The sequence below is a fragment of the Crassostrea angulata genome, chromosome 8 (assembly GCF_025612915.1).
Source record: "Crassostrea angulata isolate pt1a10 chromosome 8, ASM2561291v2, whole genome shotgun sequence".
In the NCBI taxonomy this organism is placed as follows: domain Eukaryota; kingdom Metazoa; phylum Mollusca; class Bivalvia; order Ostreida; family Ostreidae; genus Magallana; species Magallana angulata.
Genome location: NC_069118.1, coordinates 7,455,445 through 7,479,517, shown reverse-complemented (window position 1 = coordinate 7,479,517; position 24,073 = coordinate 7,455,445). Strand labels below are relative to the sequence as shown.

Genomic DNA, 24,073 nt, shown 5'->3' with positions numbered 1-24,073 from the left:
AAAAATCGCTTTTACTCACAAATTACGTAAGTGGGCAAAATGTTGGTTAATTATGACTTTCATATACCGTACTTCGTCTTGATCCCCTGTAATATCCAATGTTGAGAAAGCTTGTTCTTTTGACAATAAAATAATTTCATAATTTTTATAATTATGTAGGTATACACAAGCCAACTTTCGCCAATTGGTATCGTCCACCAAATTAGCATCCCATGAAAATAAGCAAAATTGTTGCATGTCATTTGAATACCTATTTCATACCAGTCCCAAGTTCATGTAACCTCATCTTAGACAGCAATCTTAGACAGCAATCAATATCTGTAACACTTATGAAGAGGATCATAACATGAACAGCTATTTCAATATTTGACAAAAAAAAAAACCCCCATAATCAAGAGAAGACAAGTAATATGCTTCCTTTACCCACTTTCCCTTCTCTCTTTTAAGTTAATTAAACTTTTAAAGTATATGTTTGCACATTGCAACGTTTTTGAAAAATAAGAACATCAAGTAATAGTGGTGTTTAGTTTTATTGCAGATCTTATTCCCCCTCCCCTTGGCACAAACATAACATTATATATAGACAATACAGATAACAGTCACAACCTGATGAAAACATCAACATTGTAGAAAAATACACCATTATTTATTAAAGCTGCAACAAAGTAACAGAAATGTGTACACTAACAGTGGAACAACAGAAAAATACTAACACTAACAAAATGGAAATATATCCCCCCTCTACACAGTTGGACAGATCAAAACGAACGTGTATTAACAAAACCATGTATGAATTAATTCTTTTAAGCACATTGTTGAAAATCAGATTTTGTATATCTTCTGAAGGTCTGTAAAACTTAAAGTTACCTTCTTTCATTCCAACATAATTTGAATGCACAATTGAAAGTAGAGTTCTTGCGTAAGAAAATAGACTGTAGCCTAAGACACCAGTGGTATCAGTAAAATAGGAAGTAATGTATACACTCTTTACAACATGGGAACCTATTACAAGGGCTACTACAGAACTATCATAGCATTTAATCCTCTCTACTCCTATCCTTCCAAAGCATACCAGATACTGTGTAATGGGGACCAATAAAAAACACATTTTAAAATTACATGTAAAATGTATATACCAGTTAATGAATAGTTTTGATGCTTAAGGCTCAGAACACAACACAAATATGGAAACACAAACAATTATAAGACAATTTCTAAAATCTCACCTAAAAGCTCAAAAATCACATTCCTTGATAAACGACTTCAACATACCAGTAATCAGACAACTGACTAATAAAAACAAAAAGCATTAAAAAAAATATAGGTACATGTACAAAAATATGTTTATGACTTTATAACTGAAACATGCCATTAGAAACACTGGAAGAATTTCATGTTATTTGTTCTTTTACTGATAGTTAAAACAGAACAGAAATTTTCATGAAGGAGGAATGTAACTACATGTGTATATGTACCTCACTTTTGTAATAATTTAAGACCGCATGGATTTTTGGGGTTATTTTTGTTCATTTTTATCCTAATTCTCAATGTACTCAAGAGTATTCAGATGACAAAATACAGTTATGGCCACAACCATCCATCCCACTTAAATCAACATCTCATATTTTCCTATTCCTCCTTAAAACCTTTACAAAAAAATTTGAACATTTCTAACACACCTTACATGCACATTCATTTATGTACAATGAAATAATTTTTACATACTGTATGTGCTTGCTAGGAAAATAGATTGTTTTCAATACACAATGTATATGTATAGCAAATAAAATGATAATAAAAGACAGAGTCTATAAAATACAATCACTTTTACAACATGAACATGTAGAACACAACACATAAACAGTCTTATCACAGTCAACAAAGCTTGTCAGATTTCTACACAGAACCATCCAGCTGGCATTAGTTTATAACTCACTCTCCAGATTTCCTTTTGCCTTATCAATTCCCCCTCCCACGTATCTTTCCTGATATTGATAGACACCTCTTTGGCCAATCAATCTACCTGAGTCTTTCAGATAGGGATTTTCTACCGTCGTCTTCTCAATATTTTTCTGAGTTGATGAATTTCTTCCAAAGGAACTTTCAGATTTTCCAAGACTTTTCCTTCCCTCAGAATCTCGAATAAATGGCGAGTCTGGCAAGATTTTTTCAATACTTTTCCTGAGTTTAGAGTTTCTGAGGAAAGGATTGTCTGCAGTTTTCCTGGTAAAACTCTGCCGTTCCTCTGAGCTCCTAACAAACTGTTCTCCCTCTGAATTATCACCAAACGAAATATGATTATCTCCCCTAGCCGACTGATTCTGTGCATACACATTTTCTTTCTGTCCCTGAATAACATAACTGTTGGGGGATGGCTGCACTTTATAACTGTTGGGTGTTTGTAGATTGTTAGGCTGGCCCATTCTGTTTTGTGTGGGTTGTGGGCTGACATAACTGGTAGAGGATGGCTGCACTTTATCGCTGTTGTGTGTTTGTAGATGGTTTGACGGGGCCACTCTGTTTGGTGTGGGTTGTGGGCTGGCCCTTGTAGAGGTTTGTAGCTTGTTGGGTTGAGTCAGTCTGTGTGGTGTATACTCCAGTCCCGCCTTATCACCACTCTGTGGTCTATTCCCTGGCCATGACCTCTGGTTGCCATAGCTGTTGTTGCCATGACCTGTGAGACTATTGTTAGAATTTGTAGAATATGTTTGCTGTAGTTCAGATTTTTTCACATCAGAGGAAGAAGACTCTGACTGGGACCTCAAGCTTTGCACAGAAGCTGCAGGTGATGAGTTTGTTCTTGATTTTGTTTCTAGAAATTTAAATGATGAAAGCAAAGATGTGGGCGTGGTTAGTGAGAATGAGAATGGAGATTTTGGTTTTGTGTCTGCTCCACCATCCAATAAGTTTTCAGATGACCTTGACCTTCTGGTAGGTTGAGACTGACCTACATCCCCTGCACTGTTGTGTAGTGTGACCCCTGGACTCTTTGGTATGGCAGAAAAAGAAAATGTTCTGAGTGGGGGTTCCGTTGTGTCCGACTGATAACCCGACATCTCCCCATCCCATCTTGGTCGAGTCTCCTGAGAGAAAATAAAAGGGGTGCGAATTTCCAGTTTCGGCATTTTAGCAGTTGAAAAGTTGCTGGCATGAGCTGGTGATCCCTCATACTCGATGGAGTTTTTGATGGATGTCTCAGAACTGCTACGTTTCTTTATTCCCTGGCCCAATAGTTCTGATTCCTTTTCATCTAATGATTTCCTGAATAAAAATGTCAGAAGAACATATGAGTGCTAAATACTTGAAATGTTATGAAGATTGATTCAATTCCTTTTTAATTCAACTTTTTCAAAATGAAATATGAAAGAAAATACTGTACTCGACAGAGAAAAGCAATCATTATGAAACAAAAATTGAGAAAAGGCAACATATCCAATAAATTGGACCTGACAACCTTACTTATTTTCCATGGATATTTCAAGACTAAAAAAGCTCTGACATGATATTATGAAGATCATTTGAGACTGCATTAATAAGATAACATGCACACATTTATAAATGTTCCTTTTCTTGTTACTCTTACCTGTGATAGCATATTAGCTCAAGTTTGATCTTATGTGATGAATACAATAATTTGAAAATACATGTATTTCTCTAAATAAGTATGAAATAATAATGCTGTCCCACCAAGCCGATTTTATTATTAGAATCAAAGTACTGAAGTACTGACGGGAGTTGATTTTATCGATTATCATTTATTTTAAAATCAGCAATATGTGAGTTTGCATGGCAAGTAGTATCAGTAATCGAAATATTTCTGAGAAATTGTATGGATCCAGGCAAGATTGAACTCTAGTTTTGTTCAACCAAAACACTCGACTGTCTCCGTTTATCTCTGACAAGCAAGAGAAACTCTCTGTTTTGTCGGATATTAATGGAGACATCCGAGCGTCTGGTTGAACGAGACCAGTACACTGAAGTCTAGCGTATGAATAAATACGACTTCAAAAATATCTAAACTGTTTGTACCATTTAAAATCTTACTATTTTCATGGTATTAATAAATAGGTTTTTCTTGAAAAACAATGCTTCAGAATACATTGCATCTGCTTCAGAATACATTGCATCTGAATTTATCGATTATTTTCAGGAACTAAGTGTTGTCAGCGGTATTGATTTGTGCTTAGGTCCAAACACTGTTTCACTTTCGGTTTGCCCGAGTAAGTGCACAGGAGAGTTGATTAAAATCAACTCCCAAAAATGATATCATACATTGTTATAATTTATTAATGCCCTCACAATGTGGTTTAATGGTGTATAGTTTTACAAGTTCCACAATTTTCATTGAAAGATCATATTTTTTTTATAAAGCATAAACCAAAAACAGTTACTGTAAAATTACAACAACACAGTCAGAGATCACTTCATTATACATATACAATTTTTCCAAAAGTTTGGGTTAGATAAATCTGTAATCTGTTAAAAGCTTCCAAGCAATAATTATGCTAGTCATTTCATACACAGCAGAGTTCCGATACCTTGATTGATGTCAAACTTTACTCAACCAATTATAAAACCTACAGAGCACAAGTTTTCAATGTCAGCATTTATCATTTTTCAATTTCTACATTTTACATTGAATTAATTCATAAAACCAGTAAGAAAGATGCTATTTTCATCAAACATCTTATATGTTTTAAAAAACTACAAAGAAATATGCATACGGGCATGTCGTAAACTAAGTATTATCATTTTTTAAATTAAGGAATAACCATTTGAAAATTACTCCACAACAAGCAATTTCTATGAATAAGTAATTACCATATTTATACGTAGAAGAAAATTATACATTATGCATATGCATGAAATATCCACTTTCATTCTCCTGATCTTAAGTTGTTTGAGAATGGTTTTACTGGTCACTAATTCTGTATTATGTGACACCATGCTGTGACAATGTACCTGTGCTTGTGTCGCAGCGAGGACTCCCTGGGGGTGCCGAGTGACCGCCGCGGGTGATTGCCGTTAGGGACAGGGATCTTGGACTTGTCCACCCGCATTGGGATGTCCAACTCATTGCTTCCCGAGAACGAAAACAAGTATACATCCTTCTCTGGAACAGAAATCAGACTCTTTTAATATTAATCAGTCAAAGCATCATACATAAGAAAAATATTTACACATAAAAATGTACAGTCTATATTACAAAAATTAAATTCTATGTCCAACATGAATATATATTTATTAAAAGCTTCTTCCTTTTAAAGCCATGAACATACACTCAATTACGTTCATATACATGCTTTTCATACTGATCAGCAAACGGACAGTTTGTACCTTGTCCACTGAGGGGACAGCCAGGGACAACAGCTTTCTGCATCAGGACGTAGAGCGCCGTGTTGGCCACCTTCTGTTGGCCGTCACTGGACGTCTCCTTACCGGTCCCGCGAATGACCGCCTCCCTCACTACAGGGGCTATCTTACAGTTCCATAACTCACAGATCCACCTGTCAAAAGTCATCAAGTATCAATTTTTCTATTCCTTGAAATGACTTCAAAGAGAGCTGATTTTTAAAGGCTCATGCAATATCAAATGAAAGTAATATCTCCCTTCATTGAACTATATTGTGTCTTTGAACAGTGCATTAAAGATGCATACTGATGCAATAGTTTTCTTTCTTCTCTATTTCTGCATAAGATGTTAACATTGTAAAAGCAAAAATATTCAACGGGAATTAAATTACATTACAATTACTTCATTGACAATATGATCAACAAAATTAACTCCCAAACAATTGCTACAATATATTCAATGTGGTTATTCTAGAAACAACAAAATTAAATCCCCCAACACTTTAAGATTACAAAATAAATAAACTTTTATCCAAATGAAAATTTCTGCTTCTGAACTACAGTACTGTTCTTACTCGTGGATAACATGTGGGTCCTTTGATTCGATTGGACAGTCAAGGAACTGACAGGGACCGAAAACGACATCGGGAATCCCGAGCTTTCCTAGGCCATCGTTTAGTCTCTGCCAGACACACAGCACCCACTCCACCGCACGGAACACCAGGCTGTCTGGAGACGGCAGGTGCCCCCCGCCCACGTGGAGGAACTTCCTCAGGAAGTAGCGGGCCAGGAAGTTCCGGATTGGTTCCAAGTCAATCCGGAAGTGTACCCACCTAAAGCGCTGCTGGATAGACAGATCTAATCCTGTGGATCTGTGAAATAGATAAACATGCATTAAGTATGAATTAGGTGAATTACTGTGGAATCATCAGACTGTGTTATAGCTAAATTGTTCTGGTTATGTTGGTAATAGTTACTCATAATTTATAAATGAATATGTACAATAATAAATAAGGGAAGGTTATTCTTTGAAATTCTATTTGGTTGTTGTTACAGTACAATATTCTTTAACTCTCATTGCATTTCAAATATGATATGTTTTCATCTTACATGTATCCTTTATATAGTGTATTTGCAATACCTTGATTTGTTCATGGTGGCTATCAGGTAGAATTTATCCACCAGGAAGTACTGGTCAGACACCTGTCCATCCAGGCTAAAGGTGTGGTACTGACCCCGGTGCTCTACCGCGGCCAGTAACTTCCCAAACATCTGGGCCATTTTGACCCTCTCCAGGTTACTGAGAACAAGGATAGGGGCAGAATTCTCACTGTAGTCACTCCCTGTCCTCACCATACAACCTGAGGGAAAACCAGGCCATGATTAATGTTCTCTTATAATACTGGCACATTACTGTACTTACATCTCTGTTCATATATTAACTGTCATTGAATACTTTATCATAAAGAACAAATATGAAGTTTATCTGAACTATTCTTGACAAATAAATTAAATGAAACATGTCATTAGCTGTAAAATCATCAAACACATAATCTCCTCCATTATGAGACACTGTCATTGCCTTGCTGTATACAGACAACAACAGAGGCCTGTTCAGCAGAGAGGGCCCTGACAAGCTCTGGCCAGTGTACACAGACAGGGGAGCACCTGCTCTGCTGAACAAACCTCTGGTTGAGTGAGTTGCGAATACCTGTAGACAAGAGTAAACTGACTAGGTCAGAGTGAGAGAAGTCAGCCATGTTTACCTGTAGACAGTAGCACACTGACTAGGTCAGAGTGAGAGAAGTCAGCCAAGTTTACCTGTAGACAAGAGTAAACTGACTAGGTGAGAGTGAGAGAAGTCAGCCATGTTTACCTGTAGACAGTAGCACACTGACTAGGTCAGAGTGAGAGAAGTCAGCCAAGTTTACCTGTAGACAAGAGTAAACTGACTAGGTCAGAGTGAGAGAAGTCAGCCATGTTTATCTGTAGACAGTAGAACACTGACTAGTGAGAGTGAGAGAAGTCAGCCATCTTTACCTGTAGACAGTAGAACACTGACTAGGTCAGAGTGAGAGAAGTCAGCCATGTTTACCTGTAGACAGTAGCACACTGACTAGGTCAGAGTGAGAGAAGTCAGCCATGTTTACCTGTAGACAGGAGTAAACTGACTAGGTCAGAGTGAGAGAAGTCAGCGGTCAGTTCCACAGAGTGTATGCTGGTCCTACTCCCTTCCTTCTGCTCCTTCTTCTACAAGTACAAAAATCCATGTAATCAAAGTCCTTCCCCATTGCGTGAAGATATATATGCAGCCTAATTCTTAAAAGTAATGAATATAACAACTGTGTATTCTGAGAACATCTTCAGCAGTATAGGACTAGCATTTGCAACTCCATTTCACTGTTTTAATAACAGAGTTCAAAATACTTACTGCCACAAAATGAGCCATTCTGTGGGCCAGGTAGGTCTTCCCTGTGGCCTCAGGTCCATAGAACACAACACTCTTGTAATGCTCCAACTAATGATAAAAAAAAAAACCAAATAATAATGGTAATGCTACTTTTCATCTTTATTCATTGCTGAAAAATGCAATCAATATTTTTTTTGAGATAAATTTTTGAATTTTAGCAGTATTGTAGGTATAAGACAATTGTTTTGCTTGTGTTCCATTGTGACTCACCAGTCTGAGGTAATTCTGTAGGACAGGAACTGCCAACAATACGTCACAGGAGACAGTGTCCAGATTACCTGAAACAGCACATCAGAATCATAATACAGAAGACTGTGTCTAAAAATATACTTCAGAATCACATTACATAAGACCATATATTGTTTTTTAAAAGTCATTGCTATCTGTGTAATATGACTTCATGTACTGATCTCTAACAATAGCTTACCTTCTAAAACAATCCCAATTGACTGAGACTGATTATTGCACAAAATGTCGTAAGGAAGATTATCTACTGAATGAAGTCCAGCTACCCAGTGATACGATCCTACAAAATCAATGTGAAGACACTGTATTAGTTAAAATCACATGCACTGTATATTATTACAATATTCTCAAATTAATACTTTCTCTCCCTTCTCTTTTTCTCCCTCAGCATTACTGGGAACAAAAGGCATATAAGTAGATATAGCTATTGTAATGGTCCTATTATATATAATAACCCTTTTCTGACATGAAACTTTTTTTCAATAAAGAGAGCTTACTGTAGTACAATAGTGATAGTAGTAAGACAGACTGTTGTACCTATAGAGTAGTGTTGGATGGCCTTAGGTCCCAGTCCCAGGCTGTACTGGGCTGAGTCAATAGCTATCTCGGGGTCGAGCCGACTCGTTTTCTTGGTTTTGAGGCCAGTGTCTAGCTGATGGAAGAAGTTGGTTAACACGGACTGGAGAATGCCTTCCAGCTCCATCCAGCCTGTGGAAGAGGTCAGCTGGACCGACCCCACCACAAACGAGCGGCCCGGAACATGGATAGAGTTGTCTGTCCCTGATAGACGTGCGTAACTTAACTCAATCATCACAGGGACCTGTACACTAGAGCTACCTGTAATCAAACGATGGATGTAAATCTGCAGGAATTTAATGAGATCTATTACTGAAAGGTATGCCTCAATTAAAGCATGTTTTTACCTAATTGAGACAAAAATTGATTGCAAATAGGTGTGGCTACATCAGCAACACTTCTCCTCCATCTGTCTGTCTTCTTGATGTCAATGTTGCAGTATTTACTGAGGACCGAGAGACAATCCTGAAAAATGGAAACTACAAAGTTAGACTGAAACTTGGCATGGTCACATTACATATAATTCCCATACTGTTTTGAGATGCAGTGAAAAGGGAATTCTAGGATATGTATGATTTATACCTTAAAAAAAGATAACTTAGATGTCAAATAGATTTAAATGTTGCATAAAAGGAAATCTGTGATGTAAAATTTTTTTCAATAATGCTATAAATTAAATGATATCTTAAACAATAAACTCTTCTTACTGTAGAACTTTTAGAGGCAGCAACATGTATAACTGTCCATCCATCACTGTCTGAGATCTCCACCAGTTCCTGTATAGTCACGTGACCTGGTTGCTGTGGTAACCGGGAGTGAAAGTTCAAAAGGAACTCTAGACATTCTGATTGGTCAGCATGGACAACACTGTGCAAGGGTGTCCATGTAGTCTACAAAAGAAACACAATTCATGATCTCAATATACAATTTATCGCTACAATAAAATCCTTCTCTGTAAGAATGGTAAATTCATTTCTATTAAGACCAATCAAATCTACATAATTATACATTAAGTTTGTAAATGATGTTCATATCTAAAAAATCTTCCTATATATCAATTATGATGCAACAATTAATCTAAAAAATTTGAGTAATAATGGTCCCCATTTAATAACAATGGATGTAGACAAAGAATTGTGCCTAACAATATAAGATAATATTTATTTATTTTTTTTTCTTTTGGAAGAAAACCCCCCAGAACTGTGTGGATAGATCACTGGAATGAAAAAGAGAGAACTGTGTTGTGAAATGAGTGGATAGAGACTTACGGTGGAGCAGACATTGAGTCTGGCTCCATGCTCCAGCAAGAGTCGGCAGCAGGAGGTGTGTCCACTGGTGGCAGCCAGGTGGAGGGGGGTCCAGTTCTGACCATCCCCCACCTCAGGGTTAGCTCCCTTGTCCAGGAGCAGCTTCAGACAGCTATAAGACAGAACCACAGCGTCTAACAGGGTATGTTAATCACTTTACCGCAAGTGTATCAAAGACCCTATTTCTAGTTTCATTTACCCATTTTTTAATTTGCTGAATACTATTGAAAACTTACAAGGAAACAAAGAGGAATACAACATTTTTCCATAAATATGTAATTAGCATTGGAATTTATATTGGTCACTGACTGTTGATTGCAGTGTACCTGTCATGACCATTCGCAGAGGCTGCGTGTGTGGCGCTGTATCTACTGTCACTGGAGCTGCTCACACTGGCTCCACTGTCCAACAGCAGCTGTACACAGTCTACAATCATCATCATCATCATCATCATCATCATTATCATCATCATCATGATTAAGTAGTATAATGAAAGTAATATGAAATCAATACTTAAATTCTGTTATAACTTTCCAAGGAAACTGGAGGCCTAATGAGTTTAAAGAGCTGTAATTTTTTTGTTATGCATCCATTGATACAGACCTTGAGTAATGGTAATACAATGTAATTCTAAAAAAAGGAAGTAGACAGCTCAGCTCTCTGTAATTAACCATGACAACGATTCCCACTCAAAATAAAGTGCAGCTATTCAGCCTTTACCCAGATTCCAACTCAAAATAAAGTGCATTATTTAACCAATCATTGAATTACAATGATGAAAGACTCTGACCTTCATGACCATATTTGGCCGCGTATATGAGTGGGGTGGATCCATCAGTGAGGGGGAGGTTGACGTCAGCGTTGGTGTCTGTAATTAATTTCTGTAGAGATGAAAAATTTCCGTTGGCAGCAAATTTATGAACAGGCGAGGAAAGCACATCAGCAGGGAGGGAGGGGGCGCCGTCTATATGTAGTGAATTATCCGAATCTGTGGACAGAAAATTTGACTAATGATACAGCTATATATCATATAAAAATCACAGGAGTGTAACTAAGCATGAAACTTCACAGCTTTTAAATAAGAATTCAATACATACAACAAATAAACAGCTTGAAAATTTTAGTTATTTTTTTTAGCTAAATTGCACAAAATGTCAAAAGAGTTGCAAAGAAATTGTGTTTTAATATAACAATTCAAAAACTTAAGACATTCTGCATATAACTTCAATTATCTTAGAAAAATTATCTTCAATATTTATTTGCAGAATAATGCACTTGCTTTGGCGAAGTGAAATAAAAATAAAAGCTAAAGCCATAGCATGCAGTGTTCTGAATACAATTCATCTAAAAAATAAAAAACATGCAGTAATCAGGGCCACTCTAGAAAAGCAGAGAGCTAGATTAACAAATGGTTTAAGTAGGTCAAGTCTCCAGGGGTGAAGGTCAGTCAGAGAGAGCTCTCCGGTGCCTGGTATATGTACTTTAGAACTATAGGAACTAAGCTGTAATTGTAATTTGCAGGGACATCATATCAGTAAGCTGTAAACAGGCGGTTCTTGTGGATTTTGATGGATATCCAATTAACAGATCTAGACTACTATAGAGCTTTTGAGAGGGAACTACAAGCCAAAAATTACAGAATCAGCGGCCTCTACTTAAATCTATTTCAACTGATTAGTAAGGATACAACAATAGGACACTTCTACTGGGTATAACGACGCCAGACTACTTGAATGTTCAGTTCTATTGCTAGATGGTTTTTCAAAAATCGGTTTGAATCATTCAACATAATTAGTTGTCAGCAGAACATTTAGTTTTAACCAAAGATAAGCTTTATAACTAGGGTGACAGAAAATCAATAAAATAGGTGATGTTAACTTGTGATGGCCTTGACACAATGTGAAAGGTGACGGTCACTTACAGTCTCAATCAGACAGCAGTGTCCCTACAATCTAAAAGCCAACAAGGTCAAGGTCAAATTAATCATTCCTGTCTGGAGTTTCTCTGTTTGGAACCCATACATTGTCAACTGCTACTTTAAACATTAATTTTATTTGTGTACACAATGGACAACAGTATTCTTATTTATACACTTATACAGTGCACGATGTAATTATGTAAGATACTATTGTTTTGCACATTTTGAGGACACAGTTTTTGTGCAAATTGCCTGATCGTGTATTAATATGATCGATTTGTACATACAGTAGTGTATCTTTTGTACAACATATTTTATTATTAATTTTTTTTTTTTTTAATGTTCAATTAACAGGTACAATTAAACTACGGTATACTTAAAAGCTATATATATTTGCCCCATTATGATACAATGAGGCCTATAAAAAAATTGTGTTTTTAGGGTAACACTCATGAAAAAATTAGGTTAGTTAGGTAAGAATTTTTTTTATTATATTTTTTTCTACATGAATCCTAAGAATTTTGTTTCTGTCATCTTTAAAAACGGATTTTTTAACAGAAATAATATAAAATTCACAATCGGATAAAAACAGACATCTAAATATGGTAGGATCGGGGCATTTTTGTAGGTTAGGTCGGGTTACCCTAAACACACAACTTTTTTTTTTTTGGCCTGATGTACATTTTTCATTTATGTCATTCACAATTCACAAAAAAATTGTTCTCGATCAATATATAATCACGCTTGCTATTTCATAAAATAAACCAAATATATATATTTTTTTAAGATCACAGACAGAGATAAGTCTGCAGTGTAAATAAGAGGTTATAGTGAATAGATCCACAGCACAGGAGCAAGATAAGTTTGTAGAATGTGTGTTAAAGTTCAAAATCGGTACAAAAGTTTAGTTATCTGCTTGTATTATCTTAAAAACAACATATCTTGATTATACTCCACTAGTAGTATACTTATTAGATATACCCATTTTTATGAATCAAAAATTGTGCATGTACAGCATGCTCAGTCTGGCCATTATATAAATGCTTATATCAATGTAATTCTCCGTGTATACACAATCTGACTACACCGCCCCAATCCAGGTCATTAAGTGCCCAGAATACAGGGTATTCTATACTGACTCTTTTACTCGTACCAATTTCATCCTATGTACAAGTCTACTAGTCTGTCTGCATATAGACATACACTGTCTTATTTCTAGGTCTGTAATACTGTGAAAATCAATAAACAAACAATTGTCCTATAACAATAACTAGAACGCTTAATCACATGATCAACTTCCTTTGTGTAATAAAACATGTGAATAAATTTCAAAATTTCAGTGGTTGTAAAGGATTAATATTTATCTATAATAAATTTCATTTTCAAGAGTTATCCTTGAATCTTGGTGAATAAACATCAATGCTGAGAGCATAAGATATCTACATAAGCCAGCCTTAAGTAAGAATAGAAAGCTTTGGAATGGCAGCCATTTTGTTTGCTTTGAGTGATTGACCTAGCGGCTACAGTGGGGATTCTATACCAATTCCATCAGACGAGGATCCGCTTAGCCCTGTAGCACGGAGACAAGTTTAACAAAATACAAAGAGATTCCATTTTTGATATTTGTACAGTACTACTATCAATGATTAAAGAATAATACAAAAAAAAATACTTTTAAATATTTTTACCTAGCTGATTCAATAAATGAAGAGTACTTTGGTATATCTGTTTTATGGACATGTTATTCAAGGGAGAAACTAAAACTACCTCACAGTTTGGAAGGTTCATGTATATCATAAATCAACTTTCAATCTAAGATTTTTTGAGTACCTTAATTAATTCTGCATTTATACTGAGGTCCAATTAAGTGTCCCACTACATATTCCAAAGAGTGAATGTTTGTTGCAATTTGTGTTTCACTTTTCCCAGTACCCCCCCCCCCCCAACCTACCAGTAACTTTTTTCAGTTTATTTCAAATCAATATCTAATGCCTTTCACAATTGTTATACCAGCAGTTCTTATAAATGTTGCAGTGAAAAAATTGCTGAAACTTATCAACCATTTTACACGTTCTTCCCAAATGATTTATTTTTTCATTTACCTTTGCAATGCGGCATAATGCCTCTTTGTATAATGCATGTATTGACTTTTTCAGAGGTTTTATTAAACTAAACTAAAAATCTCTGAGGCCCCAAATGTAAATTTGTAAACCTTAAACCATAACCATCATCAGAAACTTATAACCAGTCCTTCATGTGCTTAAAGACCATGGGCCAACTCATGGATGTTTTCTAGAGTTGCGGCAATACTTGTAAATGTTAAATTAATTCGTTCCACGTATGTAATAGCCAAACACTTTAGTTTCTGGAGATATAGAAATAAATTCAACATAAAACTAGAAAACTGACCAGTCAGGAAGGGCCCCGCTATGACAATTAATATAGAGAAGTGAAAAAAACTTTGAATTCCATCCTCTTTATATTAACAATGATGAAAAATAAATGCCCGGCAGAAGATGTAAAGAACTGGAATATATAGGATCTCGTGATTTTTAGTTGGATATGATTTTCATCCAACAATTAAAGTGTTTTTTTCTTGAGCCTTAGTGAGGGGATAAAACACACAAGTTGGATAAAAATCATATTATACTACAAATCATATGAGATTCTATTTATCCCATATTTTATACACCGCAATCAATGTTTACACTGTTTATAAAACTCTGACTACATTATTTTACTTCATTATGCCTACGCAAATCCCATTGTAAAGTCACAACTGTGGGATATCAAACAAATATGCAATGAGTCATATCCACGGGATAAAGTGGGTTAACATGGGATGAAAAAAAATTTGTTAAAAAAACAAAGAATTGATACCAATGCAATGATACCTAGGCTTTGCCTCTATTCAATAAATTATTATAAATCATTGTGTATGGTATTTTAACCAAAATAAAATATGAATATTATATTTTAAATCCATATTTCAAAGAATGTACACAATACTACACATCATTCAAAATTGACCTTAACTTCAAAACAAAGTTCATTTGCAGACACAGGCAGTGCAGTAATTAATCTCAATGTGACAGATAAAGATAAAGCTTAGGATTTTCTTCCTGTGGAAGGTTAATTCATCCCAAAGGACAAATATTGCACAGCCTTCCATGTATACAATGGTAACATTCTCAGCAGTTATCTCTCTTTGCCCATTCTTCTTATGCATAGTTAGGAATCTACCCCACCACCCTAGCTCCAAACCAGAAGACATAGAGAACCAAACTTAGCATCAAAATATGTATTTCTGCCTACTGAACTACCATACCAAATTTGAACTTGATTGGGCAACCATAAAAAAAGTTATTAGAAAAAAACAGGAAATTTGTGGACAGAAGAGTGACGGATGGACGGACGGACAGAAGGACGGACGGACAGAGTGATTACTATAGGGTACCCGCAAATCCTTGCGGGGCCCTAATTAAATGTTGTAAAACTACACTGCTTTATTGTATATGTTGGCATTAACACAATTGGTAAGATTTCCGTCTTCAAAAGTGTTAACAAATCAATCTGAAAAGGGTATGAATCATTCAGCAGTATGATCGAGGATTGTTTAATGATGTCTCATAGTCAGTAAGCACATGCAAGACTGACTATACCTCGATATATTTCTGGTTCAGTGTTTTATAATACATTACCTGCCATAATGGAAGTAAGCAGATTTTGCAGGTCAGCCATTTCAGAACCAAAGAACTCCAGAGTTTCATTAGAAGGCTCAGAGGTGTCAGTCAAAGTCACATGATCATTGGGGGTGGAGTCATTATTGCTGTTTACTTGGGGCTGCAAGACAAAGCATGCACATGCAAATATCAATATGCACAAACACACGGACATGGTAATGATAAAATATATATGTAAAATATGCATAATTTCTCAAAAAAATTAAAATTAAAGAAATGGATTTAATTAACTGATGCACATGGAAAACTTTATCAAAAAGCTCAACATGATTGAGTAAAACTTGATGCACAATTCGCAAGAGTCAGACATCATACTACTAGAGTACAGATATAAACTCCACACAAACGTTATCTCAAAACACTGGACAGAAACATGCAGCAGGAATGACAGAGGAAAAAGAATGAGATCCGAGAAGTTCATTCAAAACAAAATGTAAATGAAATCCTTGTGTTATACAGAGAAACTTGCCAGGCAGGAATTAACAGTATTTTGTTTTTGCTGTTTATACCGAAAAATCATCAATTTAACTACATGTATTTTCGACTTTTCCAAACAAGTTTCACTGAATAACATGGAGCTAAGTCAACAAACTAGAGAAAATAATAAAAGCTCATCAGACAATTTGACAAATAAAAAGGACTAATCAAAAGAATACGGTTCTAAAAGACTACAGTCATCATCAAATTAACCAAACAAAACTCGGCTAACAGTACAATTATGACAGAAAGATACAGAGAAATGACAACATCTAAATAGACAATCATCTCCTCTCACCTTATCTCAAGGAATAAAATGTGAAAGTCTGTCACAGAAAATAACATGCATTAAGTCAATGACTTGAGAATCACCCGACATACAAACATCACTCAATATATGTACATAAAAACATGCAAAGAGGATGCTTATAGATACTAATTTACCTTGTTATCGTTATATCAGAACCATTGTATATATTATAAGACCAGGTGTGCTGTTGGTAATTTTTGTAACCTTTGAACACCTCAAAATATTCTTAGTCTTATTACAACTTTATATACTGCAATGTTAAAGCTCTTCAGTAAATGAAGATATTGTGGGTAAATAGATATCCTTTAGCTTCACTTATAGAACTATATCAATAATATTGTGTGCTGCAAAACAGTCATTCATACAGGGTACTTTACTGTTTGTGGTCTATTCGGTATACAATGGGACATGGTGAAATACTCCCGGTTCTGATACTAGTTTCTGTATGACCCTAAGCTTATAAAAACAACTCCAATTGCTTGTATACAAAGTTTGAGCTCCAGTAAGTTTTGTGTTTTTTATAGTTTACTTCCTGGTGTTACCTTAATCTATACAACTGTACAAAACATTAGCTTCGTGAAAAATGTAAGAAAGAAATCTGATCAAGGAAAAAAAACACTAAAAAGTCAAACTAAAACAGAAATGAGAAGAATATCTCTCACACAAAACAAATGAACAAGCATGTAAACAAAAAATGAAGTAAAAGAAAATAACCAATCACGTAATAAAATAAAAGTGTATTTAATAAATAAATAAGGAAATTTGTCATGTAAAACAAAAATAAATATTTCAAAAAAAATTAGAAACACCTCCTGATCAAGGAAAATACACTTATAATCCTGCCTGCAGTAAATTGTGTGCTACAATGAATACATGTATCACAATAATTTCAAAGATGTTCAATCCACTGACAGTTTTTGTCATAAACGAAAATGAAAGTCAAATAGCAAAGGCAGGCAATTAAGATGAAGAATTTTATTGACAAAAAACAAATGCATTTTACAAATGGCAGTAGAGCAATGATATCCTCTAACTTGTATATATTATCAGCAAGACAAACACACAGTCTAAAAGAAATACATACCAAACGCATCAACATTTTGGCAAGCCATATTTCACAGAATATCAAGCATGAAATTGTGTTTCTTTGGCATCCTTGCTTAACTTGGGACAGGTATGTTAATCATTTAAAAAAGGGAAATTTTTAAAAATGAAATCCATTTATTAGGCTACCACATTCTTATAAGAGTTCTGATGTGAAAGATTTCGATTTTTACACAACTAGTGGTCATAAAATCAATAACTAATTCATTAAAAAAGATCTATTTACAGGATAGTACTAAAGTCTTGGCAAAAATATGCAATGACTCATATCATCATTTGATTCTATTTTGAGTATTTTAGTATGCAGTTTTCAAACCACTAGAAATTGCTTAAATTATTAAGCTCTTCTAAAAAAGACAAAAAAAACCCATACTTTTAAAGTTATTACAATATATAATTAATAATAAATTTATTATGTTTATGAAACTAATACCAAAGAAAACCCAAATTGTAGCTTGCTTTCTTTCCATTTCTGCAAGTTTCACCACAGACCAAATGCAGTCGGACTAAATATTCATAAACTTGTGTCACTCAATGGCAGTGAAAAAAATCCACACAAAGTATTCCGCATCACATATATCAGCTGACAATTTATAACAGCAAACAGAAAGTAAAAACAGGATTTCTGAACAAAATATCAAATATACGTCTAAAAAATACAATACAATATAAAAGTGGTCCTAAAGACTATATCATGTATATGTATATAAATTATTTTTAAAATCATCACATGAAATATTTTGTTGTAAGGGAGACTGGGTCCTATATAAATAATAAAAATGATCTAGGAGGAGACTGGAATATGTATATATATCATGATTAACCTATTGAAAAACAAAGAAAATAGATGAATTGGGACACATATGAAACCATGTATTGAGTGACCTGAACAAATCCAATACATAAAGGCAAGTAGTATTTGTATGATGACTTATGACTGTTTACTAAGTCATACACTGGAGATATATGGTGCCAATATGAGTTAAGAGAAGTTTAATTTATTTTGTATTCAATGATTGACAATGAAATTAAAATGAGTGAAATTTATAATTTATCAGATAACCAGGATAAAAAGAAAACTATTTGAATTGTTTAATTCCCTATCATGCTGAGATTGATACAACCCAAGAAAATCAAAATCCCTGTCAGTGGTGTCTTTTTCACTACTGGCAGTTTTTCACCCCATCTTATGTTATCCACAATACAAACACAATTTTTAAGCAACAGGATGATAATTTTTTCAGCTTTCACAAAATGTTTACACACATACACAAAGCTATCAATACAGAGTATTAGCATCTCAAAATATAATCCCTACAGTACTTGGACTAAATCAAGGCATGAAGAATTGGGCTGTTTGACTTGACAAAGACAACTGGCCAAACAATCCAACCTCTTGACAACACACATGAAAGACATCAAATCAGCACAACAGGAGTCACATCCGCTGTACAACCTATAGGAACCAATGGCCTCAAGAAAGCTGAAATCACAACCCACAAATGATGCACCTTGTCTAATCAAGCACGACCCAAAGTATCCAAACTTTTAGCTAATATATCAGACTGTTCCATAGTAACATATACCAGCCTAACACTTCAAACAGAGCCACAACTTTTAAGTGTTTTTGTTTTATCTTTTAAAAAAACAAGTTTAACTCAAAATTAGGAAAACTTTTGTACTGGTGATCTTACTCAAATAAACGAACACAAAAATTGAAAACATATAGTGCCTTCTTACATTTCTTAAATCTAATGTGTACATCTATAGGTGTATGTACCTAGATAAACCTATTCCTTTATAAGCCAAATTTTTAAACTGCTGACAAAACAAATACAACCTTCATGATGGCAAGAAAAGAGTTAAATTATGAGTTCACAGTTCATGATTTAGCATTGACACAAACCTGAGTAGGCTTCCGAATAGGTGTGGCCTTCCCTTCCCCTTGCGGCGCCCGGGTAGGGGTAACAGTTCCAGAGCTATGCACAACACTGACTGGTATGTGTACTCCCCGTGGGGACCCTGCCTGGGACACTGGGGTGATCACTTTACTGACAGGACTGGCAGTGACCGGTGAAGATAGACTCGGCTTGTTGGGGGGTAGTGGGGGTGGGGTCCCCCTCCCTGGGACTGCCACTTTCCTCGGTGACATGTTGACAGGAGATGAAGGAGAACTCGAGTGTCCCACATTGACTGTCAGTACCTTGCCTCCTCCAGAACTCAGCACAGCTGTGGACCCAGACTGTGGCCCCAACCTCCCTCCTCCACGGTACATGTCCATGTTTCTATCAATAGACACAGGCTCTGTGGCCACTACCCTCATTTCTTGGGAGTCTGTTCTATAGCCCTCTGGCATCCCTCTCTCCGGAGAATGACTGTAGCGCACACCTTTCTGAATAGCAGACTCCACTACACGACTTTTGTCAGACACGTCTGACACTTTCAGATTCCCCTCACTGTGTCTCCCCATCTTGGCTGGAAGCTGTCCAATGTTAGGACTGACAACAGCCATATTACTAGCTCCCCTTTCTGGTGTTTTGACTGTTGACTTAATCTCAATGCTTTGAAAACTGTCTTTGCCGGACGTGACTTTCTCCAGTGCCACCTGTTTCTGCAGCAGGTCCACCTGATGCTGCAAGGCTTCTACTTGATTGGATAATTCCCGGTTCTTGGCCTCCTCCCGACCTAGCTTCCCTCTCAGCTGTTCTCTCTCCACGTCAAAGTCACTCATCTGTTTTTCCATCACCGCCTCCATTTTGAGTGATTTCTTGCTCTCTATCACCAGTCCCTCCACCACATTGCTCGTCTTCTCTTGCTCCTCCTGCAGCTGCTGTTCTAGTTTCTGGATCCTTCCCCGGTCTTTGACCAACTTTTCGATCAGTTTCTTCTGTTCTTTGATCAACATTACAGCCACCTGTTTGTGTTTGATGGAGTTTGCTCGTTCTTCCTCCAGACTTGCTAAAGTCTTCTTGAGATCCTTTTCCAGTTTCTTGTTCTGGCTTTTCTCATACTCAATCTTAAACAAGACCATTCATTATAAATCTTTTTTATTAATATACAGTAAAAATGTACACGTGTATTAAATATATTTTTTTTTGTGGGATGTTTTGTTCCAGTGAGTGCACATGCTATTTGAACCACAAGTGGCATATTTAACAAATTTGTCTTAATTTCTTTAATATTAGTCATCTGAGACTCATCTCAACATCTCTTAGACTAGCACATTATGTTAACACATGTCATTTCTTACTTTTTTTTTTAAATCATAAAATGTTTATAATTTATTAAATCAAATTTAACAAGAGTTAACCCCCATTAATAGACTTTTAGGTACTTTTACTATACCTCTTGTTTTAATCTCTCCCTCTCTTTCTCCAACATGTATGTGACATCATCTCCCTGGGCGGTGTCCTGAGCATGTTTCCTCTTCTCATCTTCCAACTCATTACACACCTACACAAACACATGCATACAACATTAGCAAACTTTTGTTGTACTGATATTGGCCTTTAATTACCATAGCAAGTCACATTAATAGCATCTGCATTAAAAACAAAAGAAATAACCAGACCTTTCCATAGATAATATAACTAGTTCTACTAAGTAATTATAGCCTCAATTTCATAAATAGCAATTCTAATATTATTTTTCATTTTTCTTATTTTTAAAATTGAAAAATTTGGTTTTAAATCAAGTCGTACATAAGTTAAATAATCCAAAAAATTATCTCCCTTGCCCCAAACACCATTTCAATGGAAGAAATATATGAAAATCATCACATTATGTACTTCTACCAATCACTATGATAAATTATTTCAACTCTGTATAATGTCTTCCAAGGAAGACAGTAACAAAGGACTGATTCTCTGTCAATAACAAACATGACCTTCACCTTATGATATCGTTTTTCGGCAGCAGAAAGCTGCTCTCTCATTTTGAGCTGAGCTTTTCTCTGGGTGGCGATCAGATTCTCTAGCTGAGCCAGCTGGTTGTCGTACATGGACTTGATGGCTGTCTCGTCAAACGAGTTGTCTTTCAAGTTGTCAGAATCTCTTTGTAATGCAGAAAACGGATCCCCAAGACCAAATCTGCCATATTTGGCCTGATACAGCAGCTGTTTTGCCTTTTCAGCCTGAAATACAGTTTTCACATTCAGCATGTGTATTTGTGGCATTTTCTCATGTTTAATTAAGTTAAAAATATTTAACTTTCAAAATACAAAACAATCATTTGACACAGATATTTTCAAAATGGAAAATTTGACAAGACATACTTCCTTAGGTTTAAATAACAAGGCAGTATATCATTATAGTTAGAAAAAAGACTTTATAAGTCGAATTATTTATTACATGTATATGTATATAATTAAATCCAATGTATATTTCCCCTTATGTTTGCATTGGAAATCTGGGACGTTCAATGTTTTATGAATACACTTTGCTAATTCATGTGCCATGAGCACAAATATAAACGTAACCACGTGTCTTGAGTATATTTATTTTTGTAAGATTAAATGAAACGTTTAACTTAACCAATTTGAAAAAAAAACTTTTGAAAAATATTCATTAAATTATATCGACTCCTTAAATAAAAAGATTTTTCTCTATAAAGTTTCTGGCTCTATATTTTTAGCAGTGGAAGTATACTAAATAACATGTTTATATGGCTGTTCCATGTATGTTTCATATCTCTGACTGAAAGCGTACATAATGGCTTTACAGCGACCATACACATATATTTCACACAAAAAAAACATCAGCAGGAATGTAAATATAAGCATTGAATGCTTATTTTTGGATGTCGTCGGTCCTATGACACATCAATGCGGTGCAGACAAATTATCATACCATGCTAACGCAGGGTATTCAATTTTTCTGCACCGCATTGGTGTGTCATAGGACCGATGACATCCAAAAATAAGCATTCAATGCTTAAATGTTAGAGTGTGGTGAAGATTTAAATAGGTGTCAATTTAGAAATTGTGCCAGATTGATTTCACATAACTTTTCAAAACACTCAGATTTCAACATAAAACTGATATGCTATGATGGGTTCATTGGTTAAGCTAACTATTAATTACTATTGATACTAATTTTACTATAATACTTGTTACAGAAATACATGTACCTTCATCGTAGCAATGACTATATCCCGAGCTTGAAGTTCTCCTTCCAAATAACTGAGTAATCTCAGCAAATCTGCCTTATTCAAATCCATTTTGGGGTGTCTCTGGAAACATATTAATGAATATTTATCAAACATGACTAGACTGAGTATACATTACTTAGTCAGCTAGACCAATTTTAGGGAGGTTTTCTACAAATTGTCTGTTAGCTATGTAAAATATAATGTATAATGTACATTGGTTTCTATAACCTCTTATTCTATGTCTCAAAACATCATATTATGAAACACAAAAGATTGAACTTTCTTTTTCTTTTCAAAACTATTTTGTGCAATATTGAATAATATACAGTCAAATGACATGCAGTATAATTTATTAATATTTGTTTAATAAGAAAGCTCTTAATAAAATCTTTTTTTTTAACTTGTAATATTTACAAATCGGTAAAATTATCATCATATTATCTGGTTAATGAAAAAGTTGGTCTGTCAACGAAGATTTTTTTTAAACTGTCTATCCATGCAAATATAAGGAACTAACTCAAACTAACAAGGTTAAACTAACAGAATAAATTGAAATTTAGTTAGTGTGATTCAATATGAGCCTTTTATTACTTTTCAGCATTTTTCAAATTTTACCTCAATAATTTGTAAATCAGATTTACATTTTTTTTTCAGGTGAGAGTTTATTGCCAGCTGATTGCAAAGAGTTGAATGAATCCATTGAAAAGATCTACATTGGCATACACAATAAGACGACTCTCTCATAATTATCAAAAACACATAACATTATTTTGGCTAGTAACCAAAATACGCTATTTCCGGGGGTACAGAAAGTACAATAACTTGGCACAGTATCTATAAGTATGCAACTGTACAAGCTACAAGTATAAGAGTTTTTAACACTTAAAAGAGACTCGCACTGTACACGAGGTAAACAGTTTGTTTATAAAATTGCAAACACTTTAGATTTATAAATAATTTATTCGACCAAAATACCTTGAGTGTGTTTGATTGCAGTTTACTCGCTGGATCAAACATGCCAGCCCCAGGAGGTTGCTTCACATTTCTTGAAGACGCCATTTTCGTTGCTTTCCCTCTTGGTAGAACACCTCAGATTATGTTTCCCGCAAAAAAGTCACACGCTGTATTACATGATTATAGATTGTGATATTGTGATATTCTTTAAACTGCTGCACCGTTAGGCCGTTCCACTCCACAGCACGTAAACAATTTAGATATTTGTCATTGTTCCAAAAGTATCATCTTCAGAATCAGTCACGTGACTCAAAGAGGAAATTATTCATGCACAGTTTCGAAGTCGACTGATTATGAAAATATCAATATATTACTTAGCGGTAAAAAATTCCACTGGTAATTCAAGAATTTTAAGCGAATATATATTCAATATTTATCACAAAACTAAAAAATACTTCCGCGCGGCTG

The 24,073-nt window shown here is 35.1% G+C and overlaps 1 protein-coding gene across 2 annotated transcripts; it reads right to left on the bottom strand.

Moving 5' to 3' along the window:
- Window positions 1–514: 514 nt before the first annotated feature.
- On the bottom strand, window positions 515–23,927 carry LOC128158440 (cortactin-binding protein 2-like). 2 transcript variants are annotated; one of them, XM_052821286.1, is made up of 22 exons: window positions 23,627–23,927; window positions 22,631–22,732; window positions 21,396–21,635; window positions 20,849–20,956; window positions 19,410–20,519; window positions 15,571–15,712; window positions 13,410–13,439; window positions 10,742–10,939; window positions 10,278–10,377; window positions 9,913–10,063; window positions 9,352–9,534; window positions 8,992–9,109; window positions 8,606–8,905; window positions 8,250–8,348; window positions 8,033–8,100; window positions 7,784–7,870; window positions 7,503–7,602; window positions 6,494–6,713; window positions 5,928–6,224; window positions 5,338–5,507; window positions 4,963–5,113; window positions 515–3,261 (listed from the first exon to the last, which is right to left on the bottom strand). In XM_052821286.1, the coding sequence occupies exons 1-22, from the start codon at window positions 23,708–23,710 to the stop codon at window positions 1,926–1,928; spliced, it is 5,394 nt and encodes a 1,797-aa protein (XP_052677246.1). In that variant the 5' UTR covers window positions 23,711–23,927; the 3' UTR covers window positions 515–1,925. The 2 variants fall into 2 exon arrangements, with proteins under 2 accessions (XP_052677246.1, XP_052677247.1); XM_052821287.1 differs by lacking the exon at window positions 13,410–13,439.
- Window positions 23,928–24,073: the final 146 nt, after the last annotated feature.

Excerpts from the sequence above, each read along its gene's own strand:
- LOC128158440 (XM_052821286.1), bottom strand. The coding sequence starts at position 23,710 with ATGGCGTCTTCAAGAAATGTGAAGCAACCTCCTGGGGCTGGCATGTTT. Across the intron at positions 8,906-8,991 it reads TCAATTTTTGTCTCAATTAG|GTAGCTCTAGTGTACAGGTC; the intron begins GTAAAAACATGC and ends GTTTGATTACAG. Across the intron at positions 5,508-5,927 it reads GACCCACATGTTATCCACGA|GTGGATCTGTGAGTTATGGA; the intron begins GTAAGAACAGTA and ends GACTTTTGACAG.